The sequence below is a fragment of the Musca domestica genome, unplaced genomic scaffold (genome assembly GCF_030504385.1).
Source record: "Musca domestica strain aabys unplaced genomic scaffold, Musca_domestica.polishedcontigs.V.1.1 16, whole genome shotgun sequence".
Classification (NCBI taxonomy): Eukaryota; Metazoa; Arthropoda; class Insecta; order Diptera; family Muscidae; genus Musca; species Musca domestica.
The window spans coordinates 10,341,826-10,357,276 of NW_026712219.1; the positions used below are offsets into that span (position 1 = coordinate 10,341,826).

Genomic DNA, 15,451 nt, shown 5'->3' on the forward strand with positions numbered 1-15,451 from the left:
GTAACTAGGGGTCTACCTCACCAGAAAGAGGACCACATATAGTGTATTTCAAAAATGACCTCTACTTATAGGTGATCCCAAGGAGATCGATTTATATATATTTATAGAGAACCCCATAAAGGTCTCCTATTAATAAAATACCTTAACAGATCTTCTATCTATTCATGGGCGTCTTCTATTCGTTCACAACTTGATATTTATAGTTGACATATAGATATCTCCTATTGATAGAGCACCTCCTATTTGATTTATATTCATTGATGGTGTTCCATTTAGTAATTACTTTTTACAAGCCCTTTATTCGGGGAGATCTTTTTTTACGGAATAAAGCACCCAATTTTTGGAGGACCTTTTGATATAAAGTAGAACTCAAAAAAAAATGTATAAACTTATACAGACTTTTTATATATGTATATAGGACGGTATGAAAAGATTCAATACATAAAGGACGCCAGAGATATTTTCGACGGCCTAATAAAGGTATTCTATATTTTTTCGTATACAAATATTATTCGAACTCCACCCTAATATTTATAACAACAAAAGGCATTTTATTTAAACAAACAAGTATTTTTAACAACACAACAATAACAAAAAAATGTGTGTTGTAAACTCATGTGGAGGCCGGGGATTGCAGTTCAATTCGGAGAGAGACAGAGGACAAAAAATGTAAACACGATAAATTACGAAAGCGTTTCAGAACGAGAACTAGAATTGCTCATACGCTGATAACTGGACGATAGAACTTTTTTCCGTCTAATTGAGATAAGATTTGAAACGAAATGAGTCGTCGAGTATGACCGGAAAATGTTGTCTGACTAACAGCGCTCACTGGTGGCGGCCTGGTAGTGTGCGATTTCGAAGTGTGAATGTACGGCATTTTATTTTTTTTTCAGTTGAATTTAGAATTTTAACGCGAGTAGACGGCATAGCTTGTGGAATCGATTTGAAAAAAAAAAAAAAAAACAAAAAATACACACAAAATAAATAAATAAAATTAAAACGCGCCCGTCCACCCCCGTGTTTCACATTAACATTGAGTGCAGTGCCCAGTTGTAGAACTGAAAGATAAATAAACAACAACAACCAAAATCGAAACATTTAATGGAAAAATAAAAATAGAATTTTTATTTACAATTTGGAAAAAACAAAACTAATTCACCATGACCGTGTTGGAGGAAAAATTAAAAGAATCCAATAAGAAATTGAAAGAATTCTCCACAGAATCTAGGGAGAAACTCAAGGAATTCTCCATGGAATCGAAGGAAAAATTAAAGGAGCTTTCCATGGAATCGAAGGAAAAATTAAAGGAGCTCTCCATGGAATTCTCAAAAGAAATTGAGGAAATATCCAGTCACATGAAAATCGAATGGGCTCCGTTACATGTACCACCTCGGCGCCGCATTCAAACATTGGCAGCTGGATTTTATGTTTATGTATTTATGTTTTTGCCATTTATTTCGTTGTTTTTAACTGCCTTTTTCTTGGTAAGTAATTTTCAAAATGTGGAAATTTAAGTAAATTGAAAAAAAAAATTAAATAATAGTAATAATAATAATAATAATAATAATAATAATAATAATAATAATAATAATAATAATAATAATAATAATAATAATAATAATAATAATAATAATAATAATAATAATAATAATAATATAATAATAATAATAATAATAATAATAATAATAATAATAATAATAATAATAATAATAATAATAATAATAATAATAATAATAATAATAATAATAATAATAATAATAATAATAATAATAATAATAATAATAATAATAATAATAATAATAATAATAATAATAATGATAATAATAATAATAATATTAATAAATAGTGAGAGTAATTACTTTCTTATATCATGTTTACACATGATATTTTTGCCGGGTAAACCTGTCATTATAAAGAAGGTTCAATGGGTTTTCTGAATCTGGTAATATGTAAACGTGCTATTATTTTTTAAAACGTGGTAAACTTAACGTAGAAAAGCAGGGTGCCGTACTTAACGTAGAAAAGCAGGGTGCCGTTTTTAGATAAGGTTGCTTTCGGCAGGATTTAAATTTGGATGCATCAGAACTGAAACCTATACCACGGAACTTAACTTATTGTAAAAAAAATGTAACATTTAAACGCCATCTATATATCAACCTAGACTAGTATTTGCCTTAAATCACAGTACCAGTAAAATGTAGCATCTCCGCCTCAAAGTAATCTCACCATTTTTATACCCTCCACCATAGATAGTATGGAGAGAATAATAAGTTCGTAATTTCGTCTGTAACTCATTGAAATAATAATTTTAGACCTATCGAAGTATTTATAAAATACTTCGTAAAATTCTAAGACGATTTAGCCCTGTCCGTCCGTCTGTTGTAATCACGCTAGAGTCAAAACGAATCAAGATAGGAAGCTAAAATTTTGCACAGATCAGTCTTTTATCTATAGGCAGGTTTAGTTCGAAGATGGGCTATATCGGTCCATATAGCCGGATATTTTATAGCTGGTACCCCCGATATTCGGTATTGTGATGATGTAGCCAATTATACGAATTGTCTGAAAATCCACAAAAGAAGATCCGCGATATCGTATAGCCCCCATACAACGGTACCCCCGATATTCGGTATTTTGATGATGTTGCCAATTGTAGGAATTGTCTGAAAATCTACAAAAGAATATTTTTGGGGACATTATTCGTCAGAATTGTTTCAAATTTCGTATTTCGAGTTCCTTATGGTTACTACAGCCTAAGACAAAAAATTGCTTAAACAGGCCCACGTCTTCGTATAGCCCTCATATAACGATACCTCCTTTTATTCGGTATGATTTAAGCGACATTACTCACCGGCATTGTTTCAAATTTCGTATTTGATGTTCCTAATGGGAACTACAGTATATGGCAGAAAATTGTCTAAGCAGGTCCAGGTCTTCGTATAACCCCCATGTATCGGTACCTATTCGGTATTTTGACGATTTCAGGCACAATATTCATAAGAATTTTTTCAAATTTAGTATTTGAAGTTCCTTATGGGAACTACAGCCTTTGACAGAAAATCAAATTGTTTGTGCAGGTACAATTTTTCGTGTAGTCTCCATACAACGGTACCTCCCTATATTCGGTATTTTGATGATTTTAGGTACATTATTCACCGTAGTTTTTTCAAGTTTCGTATTTGAATATTGTTATATTGCCTAAGACAAAAGTTCCCTATGAAAGTCCACGTCTTCGTACAGACCCCAAAATGACAGAGACTTCCTATATTTGGTATTTTTAAGATTTTAACATAATTTTTAACAAACGGGACCCCAAATGTTCGACCCAAAAGTCCGTGTTCAATACTTAGGCTAGACTCGGTTCCACTTACCCGATATGCATATCCAACAAGTGGTCACATGATGTGATTATTTAAAGCGATTCGGAAGTTATAGTCAAATGATTGATATTTTTGATTATTTATAAAACCCCCAGAAAGTCAAAAAAAGGACCATTATGGGGGTCAGCAAAATTGATGCGAAATTATAGTTGAGACTCTTACCATTCCATAATGCAACAATTTGTGCTAATACCTTTTTTCGGAACCAGAGTTATGGGTCTTTCAACCCGCACATTTCGAACCAGATTTTTCAATGAAATTGTCTTAAAAACCACAAATGGAGTTCCTTGTGAGTACATTACCTTCTGGAAGAGAATTGTCTATATAAGTAGGTCTACAATATCATATTCCTCCCGAAATTCGGTATTTTGATGATTTTTGCAACGTTATTCACCGGAATTGTTTTAAATTTCGTATATAAAGTTCGGAACAGTTACTACAGCCTATGACACAAATACTTATGCAGGCCTACATCTACGTATAGCCCCCATATAACGGTTCCCCCCGATATTCGGTATTTCGATGATTTTAGCGACATTTATCCCGGAACTATTTTAAATTTAGTATTTGGAGTTCGTAATGAATACTACAGCCTATGACAGAAAATTGTCTGTTCGTATAGCCCCCATATAACGGTACCTCCCGATATTCGGTATTTTGATGATTTTAGCGACATTATTTACCGGAACTATTTTAAATTTAGTATTTGAAGTTCGTAATGAATACTACAGGCTATGACAGAAAATTTTGCAGGCTTATGACAAAAGTTGTGTAGACCCTAATATACGGCTACATTCGGCATTTTTAAGATTTTAACAGAATTTTTAATGGATTTTAATTTTTTTTTTAAATTGCCAAATTTGTACAAAATGGTGGAGGGTATTCAAAGTTCGGCCCGGCCGAACTTACAGTTTTTATACCCTACAACACTATGTGTTGGGGGTATTATAAGTTTGATTGGGCCGAAAATTATATTTAATATTTAGTGGGTGAAATAGGCCACAACATTTGTGTTAAATAAAAGTCAAATTTTCCATTAAAACGCGAATATTTTTAATGCCGGCGAAATCACAAATAAATGAAGAGGTCAATTCTGACCGTTACGTAGACGCCGATAGTAAATATAGCTGATATATATAGGGAAATATATACAATGTGAACATACAATGGAAGGGGATGTTAACTAGAATGCATATATCTCAAGAATGGCTGGACCGATTTTGTCAATTCTGAATGCCCTATTGGCATAAGAGAATAAAATCTAAAAAACTCGCATAAAAATCTGTCAATAATGGTGTTATTATAGATTTTGTGGTATTTTGTGCCATTTTTTTAGTTTTTCATATATTTTATCGCATGCGATTTTTTAAATTTGACTTATAATATTTTGTAATATTTTTTCATCTTACAACACAGGTTGGGGATATTATATAAGTATTGCAAATATCGTCCGATTCTCACGAAAATTTTCACAACGGTGGGGTTGGGCTCAGAAGGGCTAGGCCTATTATTTTCAGAGATGTCCGCAATATATTAGGGGTTGAAATGGACCAACAACTAAAAATGTTCCTGATTTTGCAGCCGTTATAACGGTCACAAATAGAAACCAAAGTACACGAAATCTCGCATAAAGTTAGATTTTAGGACAGCGAGTACAATGGACCACCACTTTTGTGTGAAAAAATACCAGCATTACATACAGGCGATATCCGAAATACACAAAAGGCGAACTTCTTCTACTTCTAACATATATATAGTCTCTATTGGTCTGAAATTAACCACCTGTGCTATATGTTTTATATGTTGATCATTAATTGCTTACTTCTGGGTCTCTTTTTATTGCAGCTTTACTTAAATTATCTTGGACGAGCTTTGTTGTTGGTCTACTTGACATATATTTATTTTGATCACACAAAACGGGCATCACATTTGGATGGTAATGGGTAAGTATTTATTGTTCTTAAATAAATAAGTGGAAAATGCAAGGTTTCTTTTTTATTCAAAATTATAACTTGCCTAAATAACTTAAAACTTATATGAAATTTAACATTCGAAACTTTTTTCTATCCACCTTAATGTAGAATGATGCTCAATTGTTCTTCTCATTTCAATTTACTTAATAAATTTTAGAAATTCCTCAATGATTAACTAATTTGTTATATTTTTCAATTTACTTAATAATTTACCACTTAATTTTATTTCTCAACAGCTGGAAATTTTTGCGTAACAATTTTTTGACCAATCACTTGCGTGATTATTTCCCCATTGAATTGGTAAAAACCGCCGAATTGACACCGGACCGCAACTATTTGGTGGTCAGTTTTCCACATGGCATTATTGGGTAAGTTTTCAAATTGTATGACTTGAAGTTGCAACAAAAAATAACCTTGAATAATGATGTGTATGGATGTTTGTCCCGCATAAAACAAGTTTTATTAAAATGGTCAAAGTCTTGCAGAATTCTGTGTTGTTGTTTTGTTGGATTTAATATCTAGATAAGAGTTACGTTTAAATTTCTAATTGCACAATACAAAAAGAACATAACAAGAAAATAGTTTGTTTTTCACAGGTTGATAGGCTTTTAAGTGGTTTTTATATAAAATCGATTTCGATTTTGGTTTTTGGAAAATGACAGATAAACACTATCGAAAATATTGAACTATTTGAAATATGTACATGTATAGACGCAGGGGGTACTCTTATCTGAATAGTTTCAAAAAACTACTTTGTTATATTCTTGCAATATAGATTTGATTATTTAATCAGAGAAGATTTTAACATTGATATGTTGTTATGCACTTTTTTGCGTTCATTGCCATGTGGACATACTTGAGCCTAAGAACTGATAAGTTACCACCGAAACTTAAAAAAACGTTATTTAGAACTTTGGGTTACCGGTCAATAAAGTTCTTCTTGGAAAAGTCCAATAGAACGTTATCTTCCGATTTGGCGTAGTTGAACTTGAAAAGTAAATGATTATATAACAAAGGTTATTTTTTAAAAGCATGCTTCTAGAAAATCTGCAGATGTATATACAGGTCGAGAAAAAAAAAAACCTGCAACAAAGTCAAAAGCCATCATTTTAACATTTTTTTTTAAATTTTATTAAATGAAATCAAATATGGTCGGAAATAGCATCAAATTTTAGAATAAGTTTAGATTTGTTCGAATTGGTCACCTTTGGCAAGAATTATGGCCTTGAAACGGTCAATGAAACCGTCACACGCTCCACGAATATTGCTTTGCGGTATTTTGGCCCATTCCCGGCGAAGGGCTTCCTTGAGGTGATCGACACTTTGGTATTTTTTAGTGCCAACTTTGCTTTTCAAAATAATCCAGATATAATAGTCCTATGGATTGGTATCCGGAGATTTTGGTGGCCATTGTGCGCTGAAAATGAAGCGAGGAACCTTCTGGTGGCCAACCGAAGGTGCACATTTTGAGCTGACCGCTTTGCTGCTGGACAACGAATGTTTTCTCATTGGAGAAAACCAAATTCGGCAATTTACCACTTTCGGCCAAGCGAAGCAACTCTTTAGCTCTTTTGAGTCTATTTTCATTCTGTTGCGATGTAAGCTCTTGCAATTTTTGGAGTATCAATGGCTTTACCCAGAGCTCATTTTCCAATATTTGCCGAATGGACTATTGCAAATGTTCAGATAACTAGCCATTTTTCGACCACTGCGACGCGCTGTTAGTCACTGCATAGTTTTTCTGCAGAATTTAAAATCAACATCCTTTCAATGTGATTATACCAATTTTGGTCTAAACTTTTAAAATCTTGCCATTCCTTAATTTTTTTTTAAATATATTTGCAAATGTTTTTTCATACCCTCATCCATATGGCTACAGAGTTTTAGACCCTAGGTCTCTTTGATACAAATTCGTTTCAGAACATTTGGAGTCGATCTAGCGATGACCGTATGTCTGTCTGGTACTTGGTACGTCGTAATATTTTTGTCAAACTTAGATCGAGTTCGTAGATGGGCAATATCGGCCCACAAAATGTCGAAATTTTCAAAGAAAATATTTTATTGCACAGAAAGAAAAAGGATGATCCGATTTTGCTCCAACTTTACAAATCCTAATATTTCCATTAGTGCTAGGTCAGGTGTGAAAATAGACAATTTCGGTCCACTCCATCAAGTACCTCCCCCTCAAAGTATCAAAATTTGGAATAATTGCAACTCTTATAGAATGTGATGTAAGAGTCCGATTGTCTTCAAATTTCACACATCCCAATATTTATAATAACCCAAGGTCTGGTGTATAGATGGAATATATCGGTTCACTCCTTCTGGTACCTCCCCCACAAATGTTCGAAATTTTCAAAAAAAAAAAAAAAAATTTTTTTGGACAGAATGAAAAACGATAATCCGATTTTGCTCCAACTCCAACATCAGTGCTGGATCTGGTGCGAAAATTGACAATATCGATCCACACCTTCTGGTACCTCCCCCACAAAGGGTCAAAATTTTAAATAATTACATCTCTTATAAAATGTGATGTAAGAGTCCCAATCCCAATATTTATATTAAGATTTTAAGATGGAATATATTGGTCCACTTCCTCTGGTACCTCCCCCACAAAAGGTCGAAGTTTTCAAAAAAATATATTTACTTCACAGAAAGAGAAATGATAATCCGATTTTGCCCCAATTTTACAAATCCTAATATTTGAGTCAGTGCTAGGTCTGGTGTGAAAATGGACAATCAAGTACCTCCCCCCAAACGGTCAAAATTTGGAATAATTACAACTCTTATAAAATGTGATGTAAGAATCGAATTGTCTTCAAATTTACATATCTCAATGTTTATATTAGTCTTGGGTTAGTCTGGTGTTAAGATGGAATATATCGGTCAACTCCTTCTGGTACCTCGCCCACAAAGGTCGAAATTTTGAATATCCATTAAGCTCATAAAACTCGAAATTAACATCGGATTCGATTTAAACTTGACACATCTGAATATTTCTATCAACACAGGATCTGTTAAAAAACGGTAAAGACCGGACCATTTTTTCTGGTACCTCCCCCACAAGGGGTCAATCCGAAATAAGTATCAGGTTATCTTTATATATCACATATCCCATTATTTGTGAAGATTTTGAATATCCATGAAGCTCATAAAAAGCGAAATTCGCATCCGATTTATTTATGTCCGATACGAAATGGCCAATATTGGCCCATTCCTTCGGAACCTACTGAATAAAAGGTAAAACATTTGAATAATAATAAAATAATCATGAATGAAGTCAAAATGTTTTGAAATAATCGAACATTGGATGAGGGTATACATTTGTCGGCAAAACCGACCGATACCTTTTTACTTGCTTTAATTGCTCTTCGTTTCCATGAGATTTCCGTTTACGATTTCTGTCAACAAAAATTTAAAATTTGAATTTCTGGCGATTTTCGATTAGAATATTGTAGTAGCTCTTAAAATATGGGTAAGTTTGAACACGTCATGGAACATTCAAACTCATTCAAAATACCTAGACTTCCATTCATTCTCAATTTCAACATCAATTATTTGTTTTCATTTGCATTCGGTGTTTTGTGAAAAAAAGGTCAGGTTCAAAAAGGCAATTAAAAAGATTTTAACTTAACAATTATTGTGGCAGCGTTCGTAATGCCCCAACTAGAATGTTAATAAAAACAATTTTGTGTTTGTTGTTTTTATTATTATTATTTTACAATTTAGGCGGCAAAATGTTATGTAAATAGTTAAAACTAGTTAACAAGTTGCACACTAATAGTTGCGAAATTAAAAAAAAAAAACAACATTCAATACAATTCAATAATTTTTATGATAGTCTTATCAACGTCTGTATTTATAAATATCATAATAAAAAAAAACTCATTCACATTGCAGTTTAATCAATCACCGAAAAATATCAGTAAATCGAAAAGAGATATTTGTTAGAAAACAGCAATCAGAACCCCATGGCAAGAAGATTTCTTGCTGTTTCTATAAATTTCTATGTACAAAGTATTTGATTGTGGCGAAAACAAAAATGAAGTATTATAACATGTTTACCTGAGAGTTAATTGGCTATTTAATTGCCATTATGAGAATTTATTTGAAATTCATACGAAATTGGCAATTTAAATCCACAACAGATGTTTATCCGGGTTATTGTACTTTTACATAAAAAATTTTATTCAGTTTAACTGTGAAAATTGACATATATTTGACAAAGGAAAACTTATGTTAAATTGATTGTCATTCCACAATTATCAAGTTTAATCGTTTCGAAAATTTCATATGTAAACGCATTAATAAAGTACATCTTTTTTTGGAAGAGATTAACCCTGACAATTAGCCAAACACAATAAACTTAACACATGTTCCCATATTCACAATAAATTTAATATTTGTTTTTATAGCTTCTGTCATATGATTACAGAGGGTATATATCATTTGATGCGGCCAAAACGTACCTCATCCAAATACAATTTTAGACCCTAAATCTCTTTGGGCCACATCCGTTTTAGGACATTTGGAGTCGATCTAGCGATGTCCACCCGTGCGTCCGTCTGTCTGTTTGGCTGGCTGGTGCGCACGATAACTCTCGAAGGGAGTACCCGATTTGGCTCATGTTTGGTACAACGTTATATTATTATCAAACATACAGATGGGCAATCTCAATCCACTCTCTCTAGTACCTTCCCACAAAAATTCGAATTAAAAAAAGAAACAAAAAAAAAAAATACTTTTTTTCTTGCACAGAAAGAGAAAGGATAAACCGATTTTGCACCAACCTTCCAAATCCTAAAGTTTGCATCGGTGCTAGGTCATGTGCACTCCATCAAGTACCTCCCCCACAAAGGGTCATACTTTTGAATATTTATAACTCTTATAAAATGTCACGTTACAGCCCTAACAAATGTTTATAGACCCAAGGTCTAGTGTGATGATGGCATATATCGGTTCACTCCTTCTGGTACCTCCCCAACAATAAGTCAAAATTTTGAATAATCATAAATACTCAAAAAACACGAAATTGACACCCGATTCCATTCAGACTTGGTACATATCAATATTTCCATCGACACTAGATCTGTTATAAAGATGGTAGAGATCAGATCATTCATTCTGGCACTTCCCCCACATAGTTTCAAAGTTTTGAATGACCAAAACGGTTATAAAATCCGAAATAAACTACCGGTTCTCTTCAAATTACACATATCACAATATTTTTATTAACCCAAGGTCTGGTGGGAATATGAGATTTATCGGTTCACTCCTTCTGGTACCTCTCCCAAAAACGGACAGCATTTTGAATATTCTTGAAGCCCATAAAACACGAAATTAACATCCATTTCCATTCAGACTTGGTACATCTCAATATTTCCATCAACACAAGATCTCTAATAAAGATGATAGAGATCGGACCATTTCTTCTGGTTCCTCCTCCACAAAGAGTCAAGGTTTTGAATAACCAAAACGATCATAAAATCCGAAATAAGTATCAGGTTCTCTTCAAATTACAAACATCACAATATTTTTTTAACCCTAGATCTGCTGTGAAGACGAGATATATCGGTTCACTGCTGCTGCCTCCCCCACAATGGGTCAAAATTTTGAATATCTATGAAGCTCATAAAACGCAAAATTAACATCAATTCCATTCAGACTTGGTACATCTCAAAATTTTCATCAACAGAAGATCTGTTATAAAGATGGTAGAAATCGGACCATTTTTCTTAGTACCTCTCCTACATAGGGTTCAAGATTTTCAAAAAACAAAACACTCAAAGGAAGCGAAATAAGCATCGAATTCTTTTCAAATTTCACACATACAAACATACATGGTGAGAAGACCAGCTTCATACTGCTGTCATTTCTAAGCCACTCATCCGACAGCTGTTAAAATTATTTCAGTGACAGCTCATTATATTGTTTACAAACGTACAAAAGCATTTTTGTGAGAATTTTCCAGAAAAAAAGTTATTCGTGATGGAATTCAAGGGTGTTAGTGTGATTTCTTTATATTTGTCCGGAAAACTACAAGTGGCTTTCGTTAGAGCACTCTTCCAGCATTTAAATGTGAATAATTTTTTTGTGCCTCGTACCATCGCTCATTACCGTGAACATGTCGCAATTTTCCATTCGACAAATATTGAGCTCGTGGTAAAGCTCTTAAGATTCCAAAAAGTGCAAAAACTTACACCGCAACCAAAAAAAAATAGACTCAAAAGAATTAAAGAGTTGCTTCGCTAGGCCGAAAGTGGTGAACTGACGAATTTGGTTTTCTCTGATGAGAAAACATTCGTTGTGCAGCAGTTTGTAAACAAACAAAATTATCGTTTTTACTTGCCGTAGAGATCAGCTGAAAATGTGCACCTTCGGTTGGCCACCAGAAGTCAAGCGCCGGTCATGGTGATGGTGTGGGCCGCTATAACAGCCGATGGTCGCTCTCCGCTCATATTAAACGACCGTGGCATCAGAATAAATAATAATTTTCTGGAGGGTGTATTAATGCCTTGGGAACGCAAAATTTTGGCCTCAGACCTTGGATTCCTCGCTTCATTTCCAGCGCACAATGGTCACCAAAATCTCCGGATACCAATCCGCTGGACTATTGTGTCTGAAGTATTTTGGAAAGCAAGGTTGGCACTAAAAAAACACCAAAGTCTAGATTACCTCAAGCAAGCGCTTCGCCGGAAATGAGCCAAAATACCGAAGAGCAACATTCGGACAGCGTGTGACGGTTTCATTGGCCATTTGAAGGCCATAATTCGTGCCAAAGGTGACCAATACGAACAAATCTAAACGTATTCTAAAATTTGATGCTACTTCCGACATTTTTTGTTTTCATTCAAATATTTTGAAACAAAATGTAAAAATTATGACTTTGTTGCAGTTTTTTATCTCACCCAGAATATGGTGGAGGGTGGTTCTTCCTTAAATATGAGCGTATAGCTGGCATGAAATTCAGGTTATTTTGCGACAAAATATTTTATAATTTTTAACCATTCTTGGAGGGTGGTTCTTCCTTAAATATGAGCGTATAGCTGGCATGAAATTCAGGTTATTTTGCGACAAAATATTTTATAATTTAAGTGTTTGTTTTCTCTTTCGAGACGAGCTTAATGATCTGAAATTTGCAGTGAAAAGGAAAGCCAGATAGACACTATCACACACTCACCACTATGCGACGCGTTTCGCCGTTGGTTAAGCGGCTCATCAGGCATATTTGATGTGGATGATGGTTTACAAGGGCCGTTCTCTGGAAAGTAGTATATATTTCGAACTTATTGCAAATTAGCATATGCGAATTATACACTAGAAACTCTCCAGGTTCGACTCAAGTTCTATTGGCAGATCTTTTTTCACAGCAACGTTTTGTTTTTTGTAGTGATGGATTTTTTGTCCACAACAACTACATTGCTTCCAATGCATACACTTGTTTTAGTGCTGCTTTAGGAAGACGGGTTAATGGCTCTGAACGTAGAGACGGCAACTTCTAGTTGGCTGCACACAGAGGTCCGCGGTTCAAATCCCACAGCCAGGCTCGGCTGAATTTTTGAGTTTTGCCTTTATAATTTATTTATAATTTTATACCATTCTTGTCAAGGAAGAATTTTCAGTCGAATTGGCCTACATAAGAACTAAGGGTGGAAACACATAAAGCGCATATTTGGCTGGCTTAAGTCATCGGCTGGCTTCTTCGTAGATGAACAAAGGAGTTTTAGGTTGACTTAGTTCAATTTTGGCCCTAGGCTCCTTTGTTCTTTTCAGAAGAAGCCAGTCAAATAAGCGCTTTATGTATTCCCAGCCTGACTGCACCGAGAATGTTTCCTTACGATGAAGGGTTTAAAATCTCGATTTTTATATGTTTATGTTGAAGGCAAGATTAATTAAAATCGTCTTCCTTATAAATGGAACATATAACTATTTTTACCTGGAACCGCCGAAAATAATAGATTATTTACTATTTTTGTAAAATCTGCCACTCGTCATACGTGAATATTTCAGATATTAAAATAAATTTTATTTGAAAAATGACAAGGTCGAGTACTTCAGAAAAGGGTTGCCATGCCATTAACCTTGGCAAGGATTTAATTTAATTTATTTATTTAACCGAGGCTCTTGACCAATCACGATGACTAGGAAAACATACGTTAATTATTGTGAATGACCAATTACCACATTAAATCGCTTCAAGGAATGAATATTTAAAAATTACACATAAATTTACATTTTTTCTTTCAGAACTGGCGTTACCAACAACATGGGCAACAATATTGGTAAATGGTTGAAATTATATCCCGGAATTCGACCAAAAATTGCCACCTTGGATATGCATTTCCGTATACCGTTTATGCGTGAAGTATTGCGTCTTTGGGGTTTGGTATCCTGCTCGAAGCAATCTCTACTCTATTATCTTGGCAAATCCAATGATCCTGCACATCCTGACAATCGTGATGGCTATACCTCAAATGCAGTGGCTTTGTTGGTAGGTGGTGCTGAAGAATCGCTGGAATCACATCCAGGACGCTATGTTTTGGTGTTGAAAAATCGTAAAGGTTTCGTGAAGATTGCCATACGTTCTGGGTAAGTTTTGTCAGAAAAAAATGAAAATTTCTCAGAAATACCAATAATAAGGTGCATTTATTTATTGACAGAACTCCCATTGTGCCCTCGTTTTCCTTCGGCGAAGTTGACATATTCGAACAGGTTGCCAATCCACCAGATTCTATGTTGCGTAAATTCCAGTCATTTGTCAAACATTTTACCGGTGTCTCCCCACTAATCGTTTTGGGTCGTGGTTTCTTCCAATACACCTTTGGTCTGTTGCCCTATCGCCGCCACATTGTCCAAGTTGTGGGTGCACCCATTCCTGTCAAACAAATGGATGAACCCGACACGCAGTATGTCAATGAAATCCATCAAAAAGTTATCGATAGCCTGAATGAAATGTTTGAAAAATACAAACATAAATACATCAAAGATGCCGAGAATACCAAATTGGTTATTCGATAAGTTGGATATTTAATTTGTTACAGAAATTATTTATTTTTTTATGTCACATATAAGTTTGTTTTGTTTTATTGTTAATTTTTTTAAAAGTGTTTTATAAAGTTTAAGTCAGAAGTTGTAAATAAAATTGTTATTTTAATAAAAAAAAATGTTCCTAAAACGTAAATAACCTGCCGTTGTACGTATGGTACAGGTAATAGCATCGACACAGCTGCTGGGACATTTTGAAATGAAAAATTATTCCATTTTTTTTTAAATTGTTGGAAAATGTATATCGTAACAGACTGCGATTGGCGTGGTATAAGAAAACACATAAAAATCTACTTATTTTTGAAAAAAAAAACTTTTAAAAATGTTTGACTTATCAATGTTCCGTTGATGCATCTACCTATATTATTCTCAATGGCAAAATCATTAATGACAAACCATGGCAGAAGAATACAGGTAGATGCATCAACGCTTGGGAGCATTGATATGTCAAAAAAATTTAAACGTTTTTTCAAATATAAGTAGATTTTTATATGTTTTCTTATACGACGTTATTTGGAGGTTATTATAATTCGCGTTTTTCAACAATTATACAAATTTAAATAATGTATCATTCAACATTTTCAATTCCAAAAGTGGTTTGACAGTTCATTGTCCTAGCAGCTGTGTCGACGCGTCTACCTATATTATTCTATCATGTGACAAACCAACATCAACAACTAACCTGGCGTTTAAACAAGACCAAATGTCTTGAATCAGAGCTGCATTTTACAAGTGGAGCGTTTTTTAACATTTCAGTTATGAAGATAAAAATCCAAGTTAGTTAGAGAAAAAAAACTTTTAATACCCTCCACCATTTTGAATGATATTAAATAATGTTGTTTTTTTATTGTTGACCTGTTTTGTATTAATTCTTAATAACTTTATTTTGGCTTAAAGTCAATTGAAAAAACATCGGAAAATAAAAAACAAAATTATAAAAACAAAACACTGATGTTTTTCAGTTGACCTTAAGCCAAAATAAAGTTATTAAGAATAGATATTGAATATTTTCAGAAAAATCGGCAAACTTCCCAGATGGAACTCATTGTG

General features: G+C 33.8%; 1 protein-coding gene across 1 annotated transcript; it reads left to right on the forward strand.

Moving 5' to 3' along the window:
• The first annotated feature begins 790 nt into the window (after positions 1–790).
• LOC101894385 (2-acylglycerol O-acyltransferase 1) lies at positions 791–14,489 on the forward strand. Its single transcript, XM_005184359.4, has 5 exons — positions 791–1,487; positions 5,229–5,326; positions 5,593–5,724; positions 13,604–13,945; positions 14,017–14,489. Exons 1-5 carry the CDS (start codon positions 1,164–1,166, stop codon positions 14,372–14,374), a joined length of 1,254 nt encoding a protein of 417 aa, XP_005184416.1. The 5' UTR covers positions 791–1,163; the 3' UTR covers positions 14,375–14,489.
• Positions 14,490–15,451: the final 962 nt, after the last annotated feature.